The sequence below is a fragment of the Salvelinus alpinus genome, chromosome 34, assembly GCF_045679555.1.
Source record: "Salvelinus alpinus chromosome 34, SLU_Salpinus.1, whole genome shotgun sequence".
Taxonomy (NCBI): Eukaryota; Metazoa; Chordata; class Actinopteri; order Salmoniformes; family Salmonidae; genus Salvelinus; species Salvelinus alpinus.
Genome location: NC_092119.1, coordinates 7,868,082 through 7,886,773, shown reverse-complemented (window position 1 = coordinate 7,886,773; position 18,692 = coordinate 7,868,082). Strand labels below are relative to the sequence as shown.

Genomic DNA, 18,692 nt, shown 5'->3' with positions numbered 1-18,692 from the left:
TGTGTCTGATCCTCTGTGTTCTGTCTCTTCTGTCTCCTGTCTGGTTGTAATGTTTCTGATCCTCTGTGTTCTGTCTCTTCTGTCTCCTGTCTGTTTGTAATGTTACTGATCCTGTGTTCTGTCTCCTGTCTGTTTATAATGTTTCTGATCCTCTGTGTTCTGTCTCTTCTGTCTCCTGTCTGTTTGTAATGTTTCTGATCCTCTGTGTTCTGTCTCTTCTGTCTCCTGTCTGTTTGTAATGTGTCTGATCCTCTGTGTTCTGTCACTTCTGTCTCCTGTCTGTTTATAATGTTTCTGATCCTCTGTGTTCTGTCTCTTCTGTCTCCTGTCTGTTTGTAATGTTACTGATCCTGTGTTCTGTCTCTTCTGTCTCCTGTCTGTTTGTAATGTGTCTGATCCTCTGTGTTCTGTCACTTCTGTCTCTTGTCTGTTTGTAATGTTTCTGATCCTCTGTGTTCTGTCTCTTCTGTCTCCTGTCTGTTTGTAATGTTACTGATCCTGTGTTCTGTCTCTTCTGTCTCCTGTCTGTTTGTAATGTGTCTGATCCTCTGTGTTCTGTCACTTCTGTCTCCTGTCTGTTTATAATGTTTCTGATCCTCTGTGTTCTGTCTCTTCTGTCTCCTGTCTGTTTGTAATGTTACTGATCCTGTGTTCTGTCTCTTCTGTCTCCTGTCTGTTTGTAATGTGTCTGATCCTCTGTGTTCTGTCACTTCTGTCTCCTGTCTGTTTGTAATGTGTCTGATCCTCTGTGTTCTGTCTCTTCTGTCTCCTGTCTGTTTGTAATGTTACTGATCCTGTGTTCTGTCTCCTGTCTGTTTATAATGTTTCTGATCCTCTGTGTTCTGTCTCTTCTGTCTCCTGTCTGTTTGTAATGTTTCTGATCCTCTGTGTTCTGTCTCTTCTGTCTCCTGTCTGTTTGTAATGTGTCTGATCCTGTGTGTTCTGTCTCTTCTGTCTCCTGTCTGTTTGTAATGTTACTGATCCTCTGTGTTCTGTCTCTTTTGTCTCCTGTCTGTTTGTAATGTTACTGATCCTCTGTGTTCTGTCTCTTCTGTCTCCTGTCTGTTTGTAATGTTTCTGATCCTCTGTGTTCTGTCTCTTCTGTCTCTTGTCTGTTTGTAATGTTTCTGATCCTCTGTGTTGATGTCTCTTCTGTCTCCTGTCTGTTTGTAATGTGTCTGATCCTCTGTGTTCTGTCTTCTCTGTCTCCTGTCTGTTTGTAATGTTTCTGATCCTCTGTGTTCTGTCTCTTCTGTCTCCTGTCTGTTTGTAATGTTACTGATCCTCTGTGTTCTGTCTCTTCTGTCTCCTGTCTGTTTGTAATGTTTCTGATCCTGTGTTCTGTCTCCTGTCTGTTTATAATGTGTCTGATCCTCTGTGTTCTGTCTCTTCTGTCTCCTGTCTGTTTGTAATGTTTCTGATCCTCTGTGTTCTGTCTCTTCTGTCTCCTGTCTGTTTGTAATGTTTCTGATCCTCTGTGTTCTGTCTCTTCTGTCTCCTGTCTGTTTGTAATGTTTCTGATCCTCTGTGTTCTGTCTCTTCTGTCTCCTGTCTGTTTATAATGTTTCTGATACTATGTGTTCTGTCTCTTCTGTCTCTTGTCTGTTTGTAATGTTTCTGATCCTCTGTGTTCTGTCTCTTCTGTCTCCTGTCTGTTTATAATGTTTCTGATCCTCTGTGTTCTGTCTCTTCTGTCTCCTGTCTGTTTGTAATGTTTCTGATCCTCTGTGTTCTGTCTCTTCTGTCTCCTGTCTGTTTATAATGTTTCTGATCCTCTGTGTTCTGTCTCTTCTGTCTCCTGTCTGTTTGTAATGTTTCTGATCCTCTGTGTTCTGTCTCTTCTGTCTCCTGTCTGTTTATAATGTTTCTGATCCTCTGTGTTCTGTCTCTTCTGTCTCCTGTCTGTTTGTAATGTTTCTGATCCGCTGTGTTCTGTCTCTTCTGTCTCTTGTCTGTTTGTAATGTTTCTGATCCTCTGTGTTTATGTCTCTTCTGTCTCCTGTCTGTTTGTAATGTTTCTGATCCTCTGTGTTCTGTCTCTTCTGTCTCCTGTCTGTTTGTAATGTTACTGATCCAGTGTTCTGTCTCTTCTGTCTCCTGTCTGTTTTTTTAATGTTTCTGATCCTCTGTGTTCTGTCTCCTGTCTGTTTGTAATGTTTCTGATCCTCTGTGTTCTGTCTCTTCTGTCTCCTGTCTGTTTATAATGTTTCTGATCCTCTGTGTTCTGTCTCTTCTGTCTCCTGTCTGTTTGTAATGTTTCTGATCCTCTGTGTTCTGTCTCTTCTGTCTCCTGTCTGTTTATAATGTTTCTGATCCTCTGTGTTCTGTCTCTTCTGTCTCCTGTCTGTTTGTAATGTTACTGATCCTCTGTGTTCTGTCTCTTCTGTCTCTTGTCTGTTTGTAATGTTTCTGATCCTCTGTGTTGATGTCTCTTCTGTCTCCTGTCTGTTTGTAATGTTACTGATCCTCTGTGTTCTGTCTCTTCTGTCTCTTGTCTGTTTGTAATGTTTCTGATCCTCTGTGTTGATGTCTCTTCTGTCTCCTGTCTGTTTGTAATGTTTCTGATCCTCTGTGTTCTGTCTCTTCTGTCTCCTGTCTGTTTGTAATGTTTCTGATCCTGTGTTCTGTCTCCTGTCTGTTTATAATGTGTCTGATCCTCTGTGTTCTGTCTCTTCTGTCTCCTGTCTGTTTATAATGTTTCTGATCCTCTGTGTTTATGTCTCTTCTGTCTCCTGTCTGTTTGTAATGTTTCTGATCCTCTGTGTTCTGTCTCTTCTGTCTCCTGTCTGTTTGTAATGTTACTGATCCAGTGTTCTGTCTCTTATGTCTCCTGTCTGTTTGTAATGTTTCTGATCCTCTGTGTTCTGTCTCCTGTCTGTTTGTAATGTTTCTGATCCTCTGTGTTCTGTCTCTTCTGTCTCCTGTCTGTTTGTAATGTTACTGATCCTCTGTGTTCTGTCTCTTCTGTCTCCTGTCTGTTTGTAATGTTTCTGATCCTGTGTTCTGTCTCCTGTCTGTTTATAATGTGTCTGATCCTCTGTGTTCTGTCTCTTCTGTCTCCTGTCTGTTTGTAATGTTTCTGATCCTCTGTGTTCTGTCTCTTCTGTCTCCTGTCTGTTTGTAATGTTTCTGATCCTCTGTGTTCTGTCTCTTCTGTCTCCTGTCTGTTTGTAATGTTTCTGATCCTCTGTGTTCTGTCTCTTCTGTCTCCTGTCTGTTTATAATGTTTCTGATACTATGTGTTCTGTCTCTTCTGTCTCTTGTCTGTTTGTAATGTTTCTGATCCTCTGTGTTCTGTCTCTTCTGTCTCCTGTCTGTTTATAATGTTTCTGATCCTCTGTGTTCTGTCTCTTCTGTCTCCTGTCTGTTTGTAATGTTTCTGATCCTCTGTGTTCTGTCTCTTCTGTCTCCTGTCTGTTTATAATGTTTCTGATCCTCTGTGTTCTGTCTCTTCTGTCTCCTGTCTGTTTGTAATGTTTCTGATCCTCTGTGTTCTGTCTCTTCTGTCTCCTGTCTGTTTATAATGTTTCTGATCCTCTGTGTTCTGTCTCTTCTGTCTCCTGTCTGTTTGTAATGTTTCTGATCCGCTGTGTTCTGTCTCTTCTGTCTCTTGTCTGTTTGTAATGTTTCTGATCCTCTGTGTTTATGTCTCTTCTGTCTCCTGTCTGTTTGTAATGTTTCTGATCCTCTGTGTTCTGTCTCTTCTGTCTCCTGTCTGTTTGTAATGTTACTGATCCAGTGTTCTGTCTCTTCTGTCTCCTGTCTGTTTTTTTAATGTTTCTGATCCTCTGTGTTCTGTCTCCTGTCTGTTTGTAATGTTTCTGATCCTCTGTGTTCTGTCTCTTCTGTCTCCTGTCTGTTTATAATGTTTCTGATCCTCTGTGTTCTGTCTCTTCTGTCTCCTGTCTGTTTGTAATGTTTCTGATCCTCTGTGTTCTGTCTCTTCTGTCTCCTGTCTGTTTATAATGTTTCTGATCCTCTGTGTTCTGTCTCTTCTGTCTCCTGTCTGTTTGTAATGTTACTGATCCTCTGTGTTCTGTCTCTTCTGTCTCTTGTCTGTTTGTAATGTTTCTGATCCTCTGTGTTGATGTCTCTTCTGTCTCCTGTCTGTTTGTAATGTTACTGATCCTCTGTGTTCTGTCTCTTCTGTCTCTTGTCTGTTTGTAATGTTTCTGATCCTCTGTGTTGATGTCTCTTCTGTCTCCTGTCTGTTTGTAATGTTTCTGATCCTCTGTGTTCTGTCTCTTCTGTCTCCTGTCTGTTTGTAATGTTTCTGATCCTGTGTTCTGTCTCCTGTCTGTTTATAATGTGTCTGATCCTCTGTGTTCTGTCTCTTCTGTCTCCTGTCTGTTTATAATGTTTCTGATCCTCTGTGTTTATGTCTCTTCTGTCTCCTGTCTGTTTGTAATGTTTCTGATCCTCTGTGTTCTGTCTCTTCTGTCTCCTGTCTGTTTGTAATGTTACTGATCCAGTGTTCTGTCTCTTATGTCTCCTGTCTGTTTGTAATGTTTCTGATCCTCTGTGTTCTGTCTCCTGTCTGTTTGTAATGTTTCTGATCCTCTGTGTTCTGTCTCTTCTGTCTCCTGTCTGTTTATAATGTTTCTGATCCTCTGTGTTCTGTCTCTTCTGTCTCCTGTCTGTTTGTAATGTTTCTGATCCTCTGTGTTCTGTCTCTTCTGTCTCCTGTCTGTTTATAATGTTTCTGATCCTCTGTGTTCTGTCTCTTCTGTCTCCTGTCTGTTTGTAATGTTACTGATCCTCTGTGTTCTGTCTCTTCTGTCTCCTGTCTGTTTATAATGTTACTGATCCTCTGTGTTCTGTCTCTTATGTCTACTGTCTGTTTGTAATGTTTCTGATCCTCTGTGTTCTGTCTCCTGTCTGTTTGTAATGTTTCTGATCCTCTGTGTTCTGTCTCTTCTGTCTCCTGTCTGTTTATAATGTTTCTGATCCTCTGTGTTCTGTCTCTTCTGTCTCCTGTCTGTTTGTAATGTTTCTGATCCTCTGTGTTGATGTCTCTTCTGTCTCCTGTCTGTTTGTAATGTTTCTGATCCTCTGTGTTCTGTCTCTTCTGTCTCCTGTCTGTTTGTAATGTTTCTGATCCTGTGTTCTGTCTCTTCTGTCTCCTGTCTGTTTGTAATGTTTCTGATCCTGTGTTCTGTCTCCTGTCTGTTTATAATGTTTCTGATCCTGTGTGTTCTGTCTCTTCTGTCTCCTGTCTGTTTGTAATGTTTCTGATCCTCTGTGTTCTGTCTCTTCTGTCTCCTGTCTGTTTGTAATGTTTCTGATCCTCTGTGTTCTGTCTCTTCTGTCTCCTGTCTGTTTGTAATGTTTCTGATCCTCTGTGTTCTGTCTCTTCTGTCTCCTGTCTGTTTGTAATGTTTCTGATCCTCTGTGTTCTGTCTCTTCTGACTCCTGTCTGTTTATAATGTTTCTGATCCTCTGTGTTCTGTCTCTTCTGTCTCCTGTCTGTTTATAATGTTACTGATCCTGTGTTCTGTCTCTTCTGTCTCCTGTCTGTTTGTAATGTTACTGATCCTGTGTTCTGTCTCTTCTGTCTCCTGTCTGTTTGTAATGTGTCTGATCCTCTGTGTTCTGTCACTTCTGTCTCCTGTCTGTTTGTAATGTGTCTGATCCTCTGTGTTCTGTCTCTTCTGTCTCCTGTCTGTTTGTAATGTTACTGATCCTGTGTTCTGTCTCCTGTCTGTTTATAATGTTTCTGATCCTCTGTGTTCTGTCTCTTCTGTCTCCTGTCTGTTTGTAATGTTTCTGATCCTCTGTGTTCTGTCTCTTCTGTCTCCTGTCTGTTTGTAATGTGTCTGATCCTGTGTGTTCTGTCTCTTCTGTCTCCTGTCTGTTTGTAATGTTACTGATCCTCTGTGTTCTGTCTCTTTTGTCTCCTGTCTGTTTGTAATGTTACTGATCCTCTGTGTTCTGTCTCTTCTGTCTCCTGTCTGTTTGTAATGTTTCTGATCCTCTGTGTTCTGTCTCTTCTGTCTCTTGTCTGTTTGTAATGTTTCTGATCCTCTGTGTTGATGTCTCTTCTGTCTCCTGTCTGTTTGTAATGTGTCTGATCCTCTGTGTTCTGTCTTCTCTGTCTCCTGTCTGTTTGTAATGTTTCTGATCCTCTGTGTTCTGTCTCTTCTGTCTCCTGTCTGTTTGTAATGTTACTGATCCTCTGTGTTCTGTCTCTTCTGTCTCCTGTCTGTTTGTAATGTTTCTGATCCTGTGTTCTGTCTCCTGTCTGTTTATAATGTGTCTGATCCTCTGTGTTCTGTCTCTTCTGTCTCCTGTCTGTTTGTAATGTTTCTGATCCTCTGTGTTCTGTCTCTTCTGTCTCCTGTCTGTTTGTAATGTTTCTGATCCTCTGTGTTCTGTCTCTTCTGTCTCCTGTCTGTTTGTAATGTTTCTGATCCTCTGTGTTCTGTCTCTTCTGTCTCCTGTCTGTTTATAATGTTTCTGATACTATGTGTTCTGTCTCTTCTGTCTCTTGTCTGTTTGTAATGTTTCTGATCCTCTGTGTTCTGTCTCTTCTGTCTCCTGTCTGTTTATAATGTTTCTGATCCTCTGTGTTCTGTCTCTTCTGTCTCCTGTCTGTTTGTAATGTTTCTGATCCTCTGTGTTCTGTCTCTTCTGTCTCCTGTCTGTTTATAATGTTTCTGATCCTCTGTGTTCTGTCTCTTCTGTCTCCTGTCTGTTTGTAATGTTTCTGATCCTCTGTGTTCTGTCTCTTCTGTCTCCTGTCTGTTTATAATGTTTCTGATCCTCTGTGTTCTGTCTCTTCTGTCTCCTGTCTGTTTGTAATGTTTCTGATCCGCTGTGTTCTGTCTCTTCTGTCTCTTGTCTGTTTGTAATGTTTCTGATCCTCTGTGTTTATGTCTCTTCTGTCTCCTGTCTGTTTGTAATGTTTCTGATCCTCTGTGTTCTGTCTCTTCTGTCTCCTGTCTGTTTGTAATGTTACTGATCCAGTGTTCTGTCTCTTCTGTCTCCTGTCTGTTTTTTTAATGTTTCTGATCCTCTGTGTTCTGTCTCCTGTCTGTTTGTAATGTTTCTGATCCTCTGTGTTCTGTCTCTTCTGTCTCCTGTCTGTTTATAATGTTTCTGATCCTCTGTGTTCTGTCTCTTCTGTCTCCTGTCTGTTTGTAATGTTTCTGATCCTCTGTGTTCTGTCTCTTCTGTCTCCTGTCTGTTTATAATGTTTCTGATCCTCTGTGTTCTGTCTCTTCTGTCTCCTGTCTGTTTGTAATGTTACTGATCCTCTGTGTTCTGTCTCTTCTGTCTCTTGTCTGTTTGTAATGTTTCTGATCCTCTGTGTTGATGTCTCTTCTGTCTCCTGTCTGTTTGTAATGTTACTGATCCTCTGTGTTCTGTCTCTTCTGTCTCTTGTCTGTTTGTAATGTTTCTGATCCTCTGTGTTGATGTCTCTTCTGTCTCCTGTCTGTTTGTAATGTTTCTGATCCTCTGTGTTCTGTCTCTTCTGTCTCCTGTCTGTTTGTAATGTTTCTGATCCTGTGTTCTGTCTCCTGTCTGTTTATAATGTGTCTGATCCTCTGTGTTCTGTCTCTTCTGTCTCCTGTCTGTTTATAATGTTTCTGATCCTCTGTGTTTATGTCTCTTCTGTCTCCTGTCTGTTTGTAATGTTTCTGATCCTCTGTGTTCTGTCTCTTCTGTCTCCTGTCTGTTTGTAATGTTACTGATCCAGTGTTCTGTCTCTTATGTCTCCTGTCTGTTTGTAATGTTTCTGATCCTCTGTGTTCTGTCTCCTGTCTGTTTGTAATGTTTCTGATCCTCTGTGTTCTGTCTCTTCTGTCTCCTGTCTGTTTATAATGTTTCTGATCCTCTGTGTTCTGTCTCTTCTGTCTCCTGTCTGTTTGTAATGTTTCTGATCCTCTGTGTTCTGTCTCTTCTGTCTCCTGTCTGTTTATAATGTTTCTGATCCTCTGTGTTCTGTCTCTTCTGTCTCCTGTCTGTTTGTAATGTTACTGATCCTCTGTGTTCTGTCTCTTCTGTCTCTTGTCTGTTTGTAATGTTTCTGATCCTCTGTGTTGATGTCTCTTCTGTCTCCTGTCTGTTTGGAATGTTACTGATCCTCTGTGTTCTGTCTCTTCTGTCTCTTGTCTGTTTGTAATGTTTCTGATCCTCTGTGTTGATGTCTTTTCTGTCTCCTGTCTGTTTGTAATGTTTCTGATCCTCTGTGTTCTGTCTCTTCTGTCTCCTGTCTGTTTGTAATGTTTCTGATCCTGTGTTCTGTCTCCTGTCTGTTTATAATGTGTCTGATCCTCTGTGTTCTGTCTCTTCTGTCTCCTGTCTGTTTGTAATGTTTCTGATCCTGTGTTCTGTCTCCTGTCTGTTTATAATGTTTCTGATCCTGTGTGTTCTGTCTCTTCTGTCTCCTGTCTGTTTGTAATGTTTCTGATCCTCTGTGTTCTGTCTCTTCTGTCTCCTGTCTGTTTGTAATGTTTCTGATCCTCTGTGTTCTGTCTCTTCTGTCTCCTGTCTGTTTGTAATGTTTCTGATCCTCTGTGTTCTGTCTCTTCTGTCTCCTGTCTGTTTGTAATGTTTCTGATCCTCTGTGTTCTGTCTCTTCTGACTCCTGTCTGTTTATAATGTTTCTGATCCTCTGTGTTCTGTCTCTTCTGTCTCCTGTCTGTTTATAATGTTACTGATGCTGTGTTCTGTCTCTTCTGTCTCCTGTCTGTTTGTAATGTTTCTGATCCTGTGTTCTGTCTCTTCTGTCTCCTGTCTGTTTGTAATGTTTCTGATCCTGTGTGTTCTGTCTCCTGTCTGTTTGTAATGTTTCTGATCCTCTGTGTTCTGTCTCTTCTGTCTCCTGTCTGTTTGTAATGTTACTGATCCTCTGTGTTCTGTCTCTTCTGTCTCCTGTCTGTTTGTAATGTTTCTGATCCTCTGTGTTCTGTCTCTTCTGTCTCCTGTCTGTTTGTAATGTTTCTGATCCTGTGTGTTCTGTCTCTTCTGTCTCCTGTCTGTTTGTAATGTTTCTGATCCTCTGTGTTCTGTCTCTTCTGTCTCCTGTCTGTTTGTAATGTTTCTGATCCTCTGTGTTCTGTCTCTTCTGTCTCCTGTCTGTTTATAATGTTACTGATCCTCTGTGTTCTGTCTCTTCTGTCTCCTGTCTGTTTATAATGTTTCTGATCCTCTGTGTTCTGTCTCTTCTGTCTCCTGTCTGTTTGTAATGTTACTGATCCTCTGTGTTCTGTCTTTTCTGTCTCTTGTCTGTTTGTAATGTTTCTGATCCTCTGTGTTGATGTCTCTTCTGTCTCCTGTCTGTTTGTAATGTGTCTGATCCTCTGTGTTCTGTCTTCTCTGTCTCCTGTCTGTTTGTAATGTTTCTGATCCTCTGTGTTCTGTCTCTTCTGTCTCCTGTCTGTTTGTAATGTTACTGATCCTCTGTGTTCTGTCTCTTCTGTCTCCTGTCTGTTTGTAATGTGTCTGATCCTCTGTGTTCTGTCTCTTCTGTCTCCTGTCTGTTTGTAATGTTTCTGATCCTCTGTGTTCTGTCTCTTCTGTCTCCTGTCTGTTTGTAATGTTTCTGATCCTCTGTCTCCTGTCTCTTCTGTCTCCTGTCTGTTTGTAATGTTTCTGATCCTCTGTGTTCTGTCTCCTGTCTGTTTATAATGTGTCTGATCCTCTTTGTTCTGTCTCTTCTGTCTCCTGTCTGTTTGTAATGTTTCTGATCCTCTGTGTTCTGTCTCTTCTGTCTCCTGTCTGTTTGTAATGTTTCTGATCCTGTGTTCTGTCTCTTCTGTCTCCTGTCTGTTTGTAATGTTTCTGATCCTGTGTTCTGTCTCCTGTCTGTTTATAATGTGTCTGATCCTCTGTGTTCTGTCTCTTCTGACTCCTGTCTGTTTATAATGTTTCTGATCCTCTGTGTTCTGTCTCTTCTGTCTCCTGTCTGTTTATAATGTTTCTGATCCTCTGTGTTCTGTCTCTTCTGTCTCCTGTCTGTTTGTAATGTTTCTGATCCTCTGTGTTCTGTCTCTTCTGTCTCCTGTCTGTTTGTAATGTTTCTGATCCTCTGTGTTCTGTCTCTTCTGTCTCCTGTCTGTTTATAATGTTTCTGATCCTCTGTGTTCTGTCTCTTCTGTCTCCTGTCTGTTTGTAATGTTTCTGATCCTCTGTGTTCTGTCTCTTCTGTCTCCTGTCTGTTTGTAATGTTTCTGATCCTGTGTTCTGTCTCTTCTGTCTCCTGTCTGTTTGTAATGTTACTGATCCTCTGTGTTCTGTCTCTTCTGTCTCCTGTCTGTTTGTAATGTTTCTGATCCTCTGTGTTCTGTCTCTTCTGTCTCCTGTCTGTTTATAATGTTTCTGATCCTCTGTGTTCTGTCTCTTCTGTCTCCTGTCTGTTTATAATGTTACTGATCCTGTGTGTTCTGTCTCTTTTGTCTCCTGTCTGTTTGTAATGTTTCTGATCCTCTGTGTTCTGTCTCTTCTGTCTCCTGTCTGTTTGTAATGTTTCTGATCCTCTGTGTTCTGTCTCTTCTGTCTCCTGTCTGTTTGTAATGTTTCTGATCCTCTGTGTTCTGTCTCTTCTGTCTCCTGTCTGTTTGTAATGTTTCTGATCCTCTGTGTTCTGTCTCTTCTGTCTCCTGTCTGTTTATAATGTTTCTGATCCTCTGTGTTCTGTCTCTTCTGTCTCCTGTCTGTTTATAATGTTACTGATCCTGTGTGTTCTGTCTCTTCTGTCTCCTGTCTGTTTATAATGTTACTGATCCTCTGTGTTCTGTCTCTTCTGTCTCCTGTCTGTTTATAATGTTTCTGATCCTCTGTGTTCTGTCTCTTCTGTCTCCTGTCTGTTTATAATGTTTCTGATCCTGTGTGTTCTGTCTCTTCTGTCTCCTGTCTGTTTATAATGTTTCTGATCCTCTGTGTTCTGTCTCCTGTCTGTTTGTAATGTTTCTGATCCTCTGTGTTCTGTCTCTTCTGTCTCCTTTCTGTTTGTAATGTTTCTGATCCTCTGTGTTCTGTCTCTTCTGTCTCCTGTCTGTTTGTAATGTGTCTGATCCTCTGTGTTCTGTCTCTTCTGTCTGTTGTTCAGGTTCGGCCTTAGGGGACGCCAGTATGCCATGGCTGTCTTACTCACCCAACAGCAGTGCACCCAAAATAGAGCAATCTTTGATGTAGGCGTGCAACCTCAGGTTGTCCAGAACGCACTTAATGGTAACAATGTCTACACAGGAAACCGGCTCATCGCAGCCACACCTCTTAGAATAGTCCAGAATGGCAGAACTAAAACAGACCATGCTGAGTACCGTCTCTTGAGTGGTGATAACCTCAGCCCAATGCAGACACTGATAAATAGAGCTGATCATAATGCTGGTGACTGTATCGTCTTCTTCTCCACCTACTCTCCCTGTCTGGAGAAATGCAACAACCCTAATGGACGAAACGATATTGTCCCCTTAATGAAGGTCTTCAAAGACTTTCACAACGATCGTAAGGCCTTTGTTTTCTCCTCGGTTTGGGACCGTTCAAGGAACCATCCAGGAGTGCCCAACCCCTCTAGGCAGTGGATGTTGGAATCCTTCAAGAGAATAGATGGACACCTGCCTTTATATCGTTGTGTTAGAATTAAGGAAAACAATAAATGGGTCAACAGATGTTACCGTTGTGTTGTCACTGACAACACAAATCCTGAGACCAATGACTGTCTGTATGGATTCTAATAGTGTACACTGTCTGTATGGATACTAATAGTGTACACTGTCTGTATGGATACTAATAGTGAACACTGTCTGTATGGATACTAATAGTGTACACTGTCTGTATGGATACTAATAGTGTACACTGTCTGTATGGATACTAATAGTGTACACTGTCTGTATGGATACTAATAGTGAACACTGTCTGTATGGATACTAATAGTGTACACTGTCTGTATGGATACTAATAGTGTACACTGTCTGTATGGATACTAATAGTATACACTGTCTGTTTGGATACTAATAGTGTACACGGTCTGTATGGATACTAATAGTGTACACTGTCTGTATGGATACTAATAGTGTACACTGTCTGTATGGATACTAATAGTGAACACTGTCTGTATGGATACTAATAGTGTACACTGTCTGTATGGATACTAATAGTGTACACTGTCTGTATGGATACTAATAGTGTACACTGTCTGTATGGATACTAATAGTGAACACTGTCTGTATGGATACTAATAGTGTACACTGTCTGTATGGATACTAATAGTGTACACTGTCTGTATGGATACTAATAGTATACACTGTCTGTTTGGATACTAATAGTGTACACGGTCTGTATGGATACTAATAGTGTACACTGTCTGTATGGATACTAATAGTGTACACTGTCTGTATGGATACTAATAGTGAACACTGTCTGTATGGATACTAATAGTGTACACTGTCTGTATGGATACTAATAGTGTACACTGTCTGTATGGATACTAATAGTGAACACTGTCTGTATGGATACTAATAGTGTACACTGTCTGTATGGATACTAATAGTGTACACTGTCTGTATGGATACTAATAGTATACACTGTCTGTATGGATACTAATAGTATACACTGTCTGTATGGATACTAATAGTGTACACTGTCTGTATGGATACTAATAGTGTACACTGTCTGTATGGATACTAATAGTGTACACTGTCTGTATGGATACTAATAGTGTACACTGTCTGTATGGATACTAATAGTATACACTGTCTGTATGGATACTAATAGTATACACTGTCTGTATGGATACTAATAGTGTACACTGTCTGTATGGATACTAATAGTGAACACTGTCTGTATGGATACTAATAGTGTACACTGTCTGTATGGATACTAATAGTATACACTGTCTGTATGGATACTAATAGTATACACTGTCTGTATGGATACTAATAGTGTACACTGTCTGTATGGATACTAATAGTGTACACTGTCTGTATGGATACTAATAGTGTACACTGTCTGCCTGGATACTAATAGTGTACACTGTCTGTATGGATACTAATAGTGTACACTGTCTGTATGGATACTAATAGTGTACACTGTCTGTATGGATACTAATAGTGTACACTGTCTGCATGGATACTAATAGTGTACACTGTCTGCATGGATACTAATAGTGTACACTGTCTATATGGATACTACTAGTGTACACTGTCTGTATGGATACTAATAGTGTACACTGTCTGTATGGATACTAATAGTGTACACTGTCTGTATGGATACTAATAGTGTACACTGTCTGTATGGATACTAATAGTGTACACTATTTCAATGGTGGAAATATAGAACTGAATATTTTCTTTCTCTCTTTCACTCTCTCTGTCCACCCCCTTCTCTCTGTACATCCCCCTCTCTCTGTCCATCTCTCTCTCTCTGTCCATCTCTCTCTCTCTGTCCATCTCTCTCGCTCTGTCCATCTCTCTCTCTGTCCATCTCTCTCTCTGTCCACCCCCTTCTCTCTGTTCATCCACCTCTCTCTGTCCATCTCTCTCTCTCTGTCCATCTCCCTCTCTCTGTCCATCTCTCTCTGTCCATCTCTCTCTGTCCATCTCTCTCTGTCCATCTCCCTCTCTCTCTGTCCATCTCTCTCTCTGTCCATCCCCCTCTCTCTGTCCATCTCTCTCTCTGTCCATCTCTCTCTCTCTGTCCATCTCTCTTTCTGTCCATCTTCCTCTGTCTGTCCATCTCCCTCTGTCTGTCCATCTCCCTCTGTCTGTCCATCTCCCTCTCTCTGTCCATCTCCCTCTGTCTGTCTATCTCTCTCTCTGTCCATCTCTCTCTCTGTCCATCCCTCTCTCTCTGTCCACCCCTCTCTCCCTGTCCATCTCTCTCTCTGTCCATCTCCCTCTGTCTGTCCATTTCCCTCTGTCTGTCCGTCTCCCTCTGTCTGTCCGTCTCCCTCTGTCTGTCCATCTCCCTCTGTCTGTCCATCTCTCTCTCTGTCCATCTCCCTCTCTCTGTCCATCTCCCTCTCTCTCTGTCCACCCCTCTCTCTCTGTCCATCCCCCTCTCTCTCTGTCCACCCCTCTCTCTCTGTCCATCTCTCTCTCTCTGTCCATCTCTCTCTGTCTGTCCATCTCCCTCTGTCTGTCCATCTCCCTCTGTCTGTCCATCTCCCTCTGTCTGTCCATCTCTCTCTCTGTCCATCTCTCTCTCTGTCCATCTCTCTCTCTCTTTCCATCTCCCTCTCTCTGTCCATCTCCCTCTCTCTGTCCATCTCTCCCTCTCTCTGTCCATCTCTCTCTCTCTCGCTCTGTCCATCTCCCTCTCTCTCTGTCCACCCCTCTCTCTCGGTCCATCTCTCTCTCTCTGTCCATCTCTCTCTCTCTGTCCATCTCTCTCTCTGTCCCCCTCTCTCTCTGTCCACCCCTCTCTCTCTCTGTCCCCCTCTCTCTCTGTCCACCCCTCTCTCTCTCTGTCCATCTCTCTCTCTGTCCATCTCTCTCTCTACACAGTTCATTAAAGTTCACCATAGCAGCAACACTAGTGTCTCCATCATTACTGTTGTTGGTATTTCTGTCTTTATTAGGTTTTATTACACTGACATAAACACTGCATGACAGAAAGACCATGGCCTTCCTGTTTCCCTGCATCTTCTGAGAACAAAAAGGTTGAACGTAGAGGACTATAAACAGTCCTGTAAATGTTGTTGAAAACACTTGAAATATGGTGAGACTAATGGAGTTTAGATTTGGACCCACAGAAACAAACACACGCCCTACTGAACATGTACTAGGTTTTCCCAAGAGAATTCTGGTCAGTCATCGTCTCAGCGGTGTACATTCCCCCTCAAGCAGACACCAAGACGGCCCTTAAGGAACTTCACTGGACTCCATGTAAACTGGAAACCATATATCCTGAGGATGCATTTATTGTAGCTGGGGATTTTAACCTGTTTTGAGAACAAGGCTACTATCAGCATATTTATTGCACTATGCGCCGGGGTAATACACTCTATCACTGCTACTCTAACTTCCACAATGTGTTATGACATTATGACAATAAGGGGTAATATCACTGCTACTCTAACTTCCACGATGTGTTATGACTGTTAGGTATGCGTAACTGGCTGTAAGGGAGTCAGGCGCAGGAGAGCAGAATTTTGGTATCAAACGGAGCCTTTTATTTAGGAGAAACACACGGCACTAAGAACAGTAAACACAGTACGGGTAACATAACCCAGCGCAACCAGTCTAACGTGCAGCGCAACCAGTCTAACGTGCAGCGCAACCAGTCTAACGTGCAGCGCAACCAGTCTAACGTGCACATGCACGAAACACTGAACCATTTCACACACAGACATGGGGGGGAACAGAGGATTAAATACACAACAAGTAATGAGGGAAATGTACACCAGGTGTGTGGGAAAACAAGACAAAACAAATGGAAAATGAAAGGTGGATCGGCGATGGCTAGAAGACCGGTGACGTCGACCGCCAAACAAGGAGAGGAACCGACTTCGGCGGAAGTCGTGACAATGACATTATGACAATAACTGAAGGAGATATCTACACACGTGTAGCTGTGTAATATATAGTCCTTATAACTATTCATATTCTCCTAACTATATTTATCTGGTTGATTCTGTATCTACAGACTGTCTACAGACTCTATATCGTTGTATAAGATCACATTCTGTCAGTTCAGGGACTTTTAACCCTTTATGTCCTGGAGTGAATAGGTATTGCAGGGTTTAGTTCCAACCAAGCACCACACCTGACTTCACTAATCATCTCACATGTTACTGTGTAATATATAGTCCTTACAACTATTCATATTCACCTAACTATATTTATATGGTTTATTCTGTAAAAACAGACTAAATATATCATCATATAAGATCACATTCTGTCAGTTCAGGGACTTTTAACCCTTTATGTCCTGGAGTGAATAGGTATTGCAGGGTTTAGTTCCAAACAAGCACCAGTTAGTTAATAACAGTTACTGTCACGCCCTGGCCTAAGTTATCTTCTACTTCCACACCATCCCGGATCCGGGAGCACCCCCCACAGTAAAAAAGCAGACTAGCATAGCCTAGCATAGCGTCACAAGTAAATATTAGCATCTAAATATCATTAAATCACAAGTCCAAGACACCAGATGAAAGATACACATCTTGTGAATCCAGCCATCATTTCTGATTTTTAAAATGTTTTACAGGGAAGACACAATATGTAAATCTATTAGCTAACCACGATAGCAAAAGACACAACTTTTTTTTCCCACCATTTTTTTCCTGGATAGGTAGCTATCACAATTTCGACCAAATAAAGATATAAATAGTCACTAACCAAAAAACAACTTCATCAGATGACAGTCTGATAACATATTTATTGTATAGCATATGTTTTTTTTAGAAAAATTTGCATATTTCAGGTATAAATCACAGTTCTACATTGCAGCTGCAATCTGAAATAGTGCCGAAGCAGCCAGAATAATTACAGAGACCAACGTCAAATACCGAAATACTCATCATAAAACATTTCTGAAAAATACACAGCATACAGCAAATGAAAGACCAACATCTTGTGAATCCAGCCAATATTTCAGATTTTTTAAGTGTTTTACAGCGAAAACACAATTTAGCATTATATTAGCTTACCACAATAGCCGGAAACACAAGCCGTTTACCAGTAGCAAAGGTTAGCGATCGTAACAATCCAGCAAAAGATATATAATTTTTGACTAACCTTGATATACTTCATCAGATGACAGTCCTGTAACATCATATTACACAATGCATATAGGTTTTGTTCGAAAATGTGCATATTTAGCGGCACAAATCGTGGTTATACAATGTGAACAGTTGCAGCATTTCATGCATTCTGGCCGGCGCTATCTTGGAGAGGCACCTAATCTAATCGATAAATAATCGTAAACTTGACTAAAAAATACAGGTTGGACAGCAATTGAAAGATGCATTAGTTATTAATGCAACCGCTGTGTTAGATTTTTAAAATTAACGTTACTAGACATACAGTGTGCGTTACAGCCAGACCAGTGCCGCAATAATGGCGGACAAATTCTTTTACATTTTTCCACATAAATACGGAATAACATCATAAATAGCTCTTACTTTTGGACGAGCTTCCATCAGAATCTTGGGCAAGTGGTCCTTTGTCCAGAATCATCATTGCTGGGTTGTAGATTGCCGTCTTCAACTTAGGAATTAGCAGCAAACATTAGCCATGTGGCGAAGACGTGCCCAAATGTTCAAAACGCAATACTAAGGAAATTCAGAAAATTGCAATATACTCGCATAAACTGATATAACTCGGTTTAAAATAACTTCGTTATGATGTTTCTAACACCTATATCGAATTAAATTACAGATGGATATATCTAAGGCCGATAACTGAGCGTTTCAAAATGCCATATTGTTACACAGTGACTGATGTGAACTGGTGTAGTCTAATCCTGTTCATATTGTACCCAGTAACTGGTGTGAACTGGTGTAGTCTAATCCTGTTCATATTGTTACCCAGTAACTGTTGTGAACTGGTGTAGTCTAATCCTGTTCATATTGTTACACAGTGACTGATGTGAACTGGTGTAGTCTAATCCTGTTCATATTGTTTACCAGTAACTGATTTAGTCTAATCCTGTTCATATTGTTACCCAGTGACTAATGTGAACTGGTATAGTCTAATCCTGTTCATATTGTTACACAGTAACTGGTGTGAACTGGTGTAGTCTAATCCTGTTCATATTATTATCCAGTGACTGATGTGAACTGGTGTAGTCTAATCCTGTTCATATTGTTACCCAGTGACTAATGTGAACTGGTGTAGTCTAATCCTGTTCATATTGTTACCCAGTGACTAATGTGAACTGGTATAGTCTAATCCTGTTCATATTGTTAACCAGTAACTGATGTGAACTGGTGTAGTCTAATCCTGTTCATATTATTATCCAGTGACTGATGTGAACTGGTGTAGTCTAATCCTGTTCATATTGTTATCCAGTAACTGGTGTAGTCTAATCCTGTTCATATTATTACCCAGAAACTGATGTAGTCTAATCCTGTTAGAATGGGTTAGAATGAAAACCTACAGGAGGGTAGCTCTCCAGGAACAGGGTTGGAGTGAACACCTACAGGATGGTACCTCTCCAGGAACAGGGTTGTAATGTAAACCTACAGGAGGGTGACTCTCCAGGAACAGGGTTGTAATGTAAACCTACAGGAGGGTATCTCTCCAGGAACAGGGTTGGAGTGAACACCTACAGGAGGGTATCTCTCCAGGAACAGGGTTGGAGTTAAAACCTACAGGAGGAAATCTCTCCAGGAACAGGGTTGGAGTAAACACCTACAGGAGGTCTATGATGATATCAATCAGTTTCATGGTAATAGTCTATGATGATATCAATCAGTTTCATGGGAATAGTCTATGATGATATCAATCAGTTTCATTGGAATAGCCTGTGATGATATCAATCAGTTTCATGGGAAAAGCCTGTGATGATATCAATCAGTTTCATTGGAATAGCCTGTGATGATATCAATCAGTTTCATGGGAATAGTCTATGATGATATCAATCAGTTTCATTGGAATAGCCTATGATGATATCAATCAGTTTCATGGGAAAAGCCGATGCATATACATCTTCTTGAATCTAATTTCATTGGCCTACATATGACCCACATTTATAAAATAAATAATTAAAATATCCTTCGTGCGACAATATAGCTAATGTAT

General features: G+C 41.0%; 1 protein-coding gene across 5 annotated transcripts in view; it reads left to right on the top strand.

Moving 5' to 3' along the window:
- Positions 1-14,564, top strand: part of LOC139563450 (uro-adherence factor A-like) — a 296,516-nt gene extending 281,952 nt beyond the window's left edge. For 4 of the 5 annotated variants that reach the window (XM_071382133.1, XM_071382132.1, XM_071382131.1 and 1 more), the window contains one exon: positions 11,054-14,564. In XM_071382133.1, coding sequence (XP_071238234.1) covers positions 13,239-14,555 — 1,317 coding nt within the window. In that variant the 5' untranslated portion in view covers positions 11,054-13,238 and the 3' untranslated portion in view covers positions 14,556-14,564. The remainder of the gene's footprint in view (positions 1-11,053) is intronic. The other variant, XM_071382130.1, reaches the window with a different exon arrangement.
- The last annotated feature ends 4,128 nt before the right edge of the window (positions 14,565-18,692 follow it).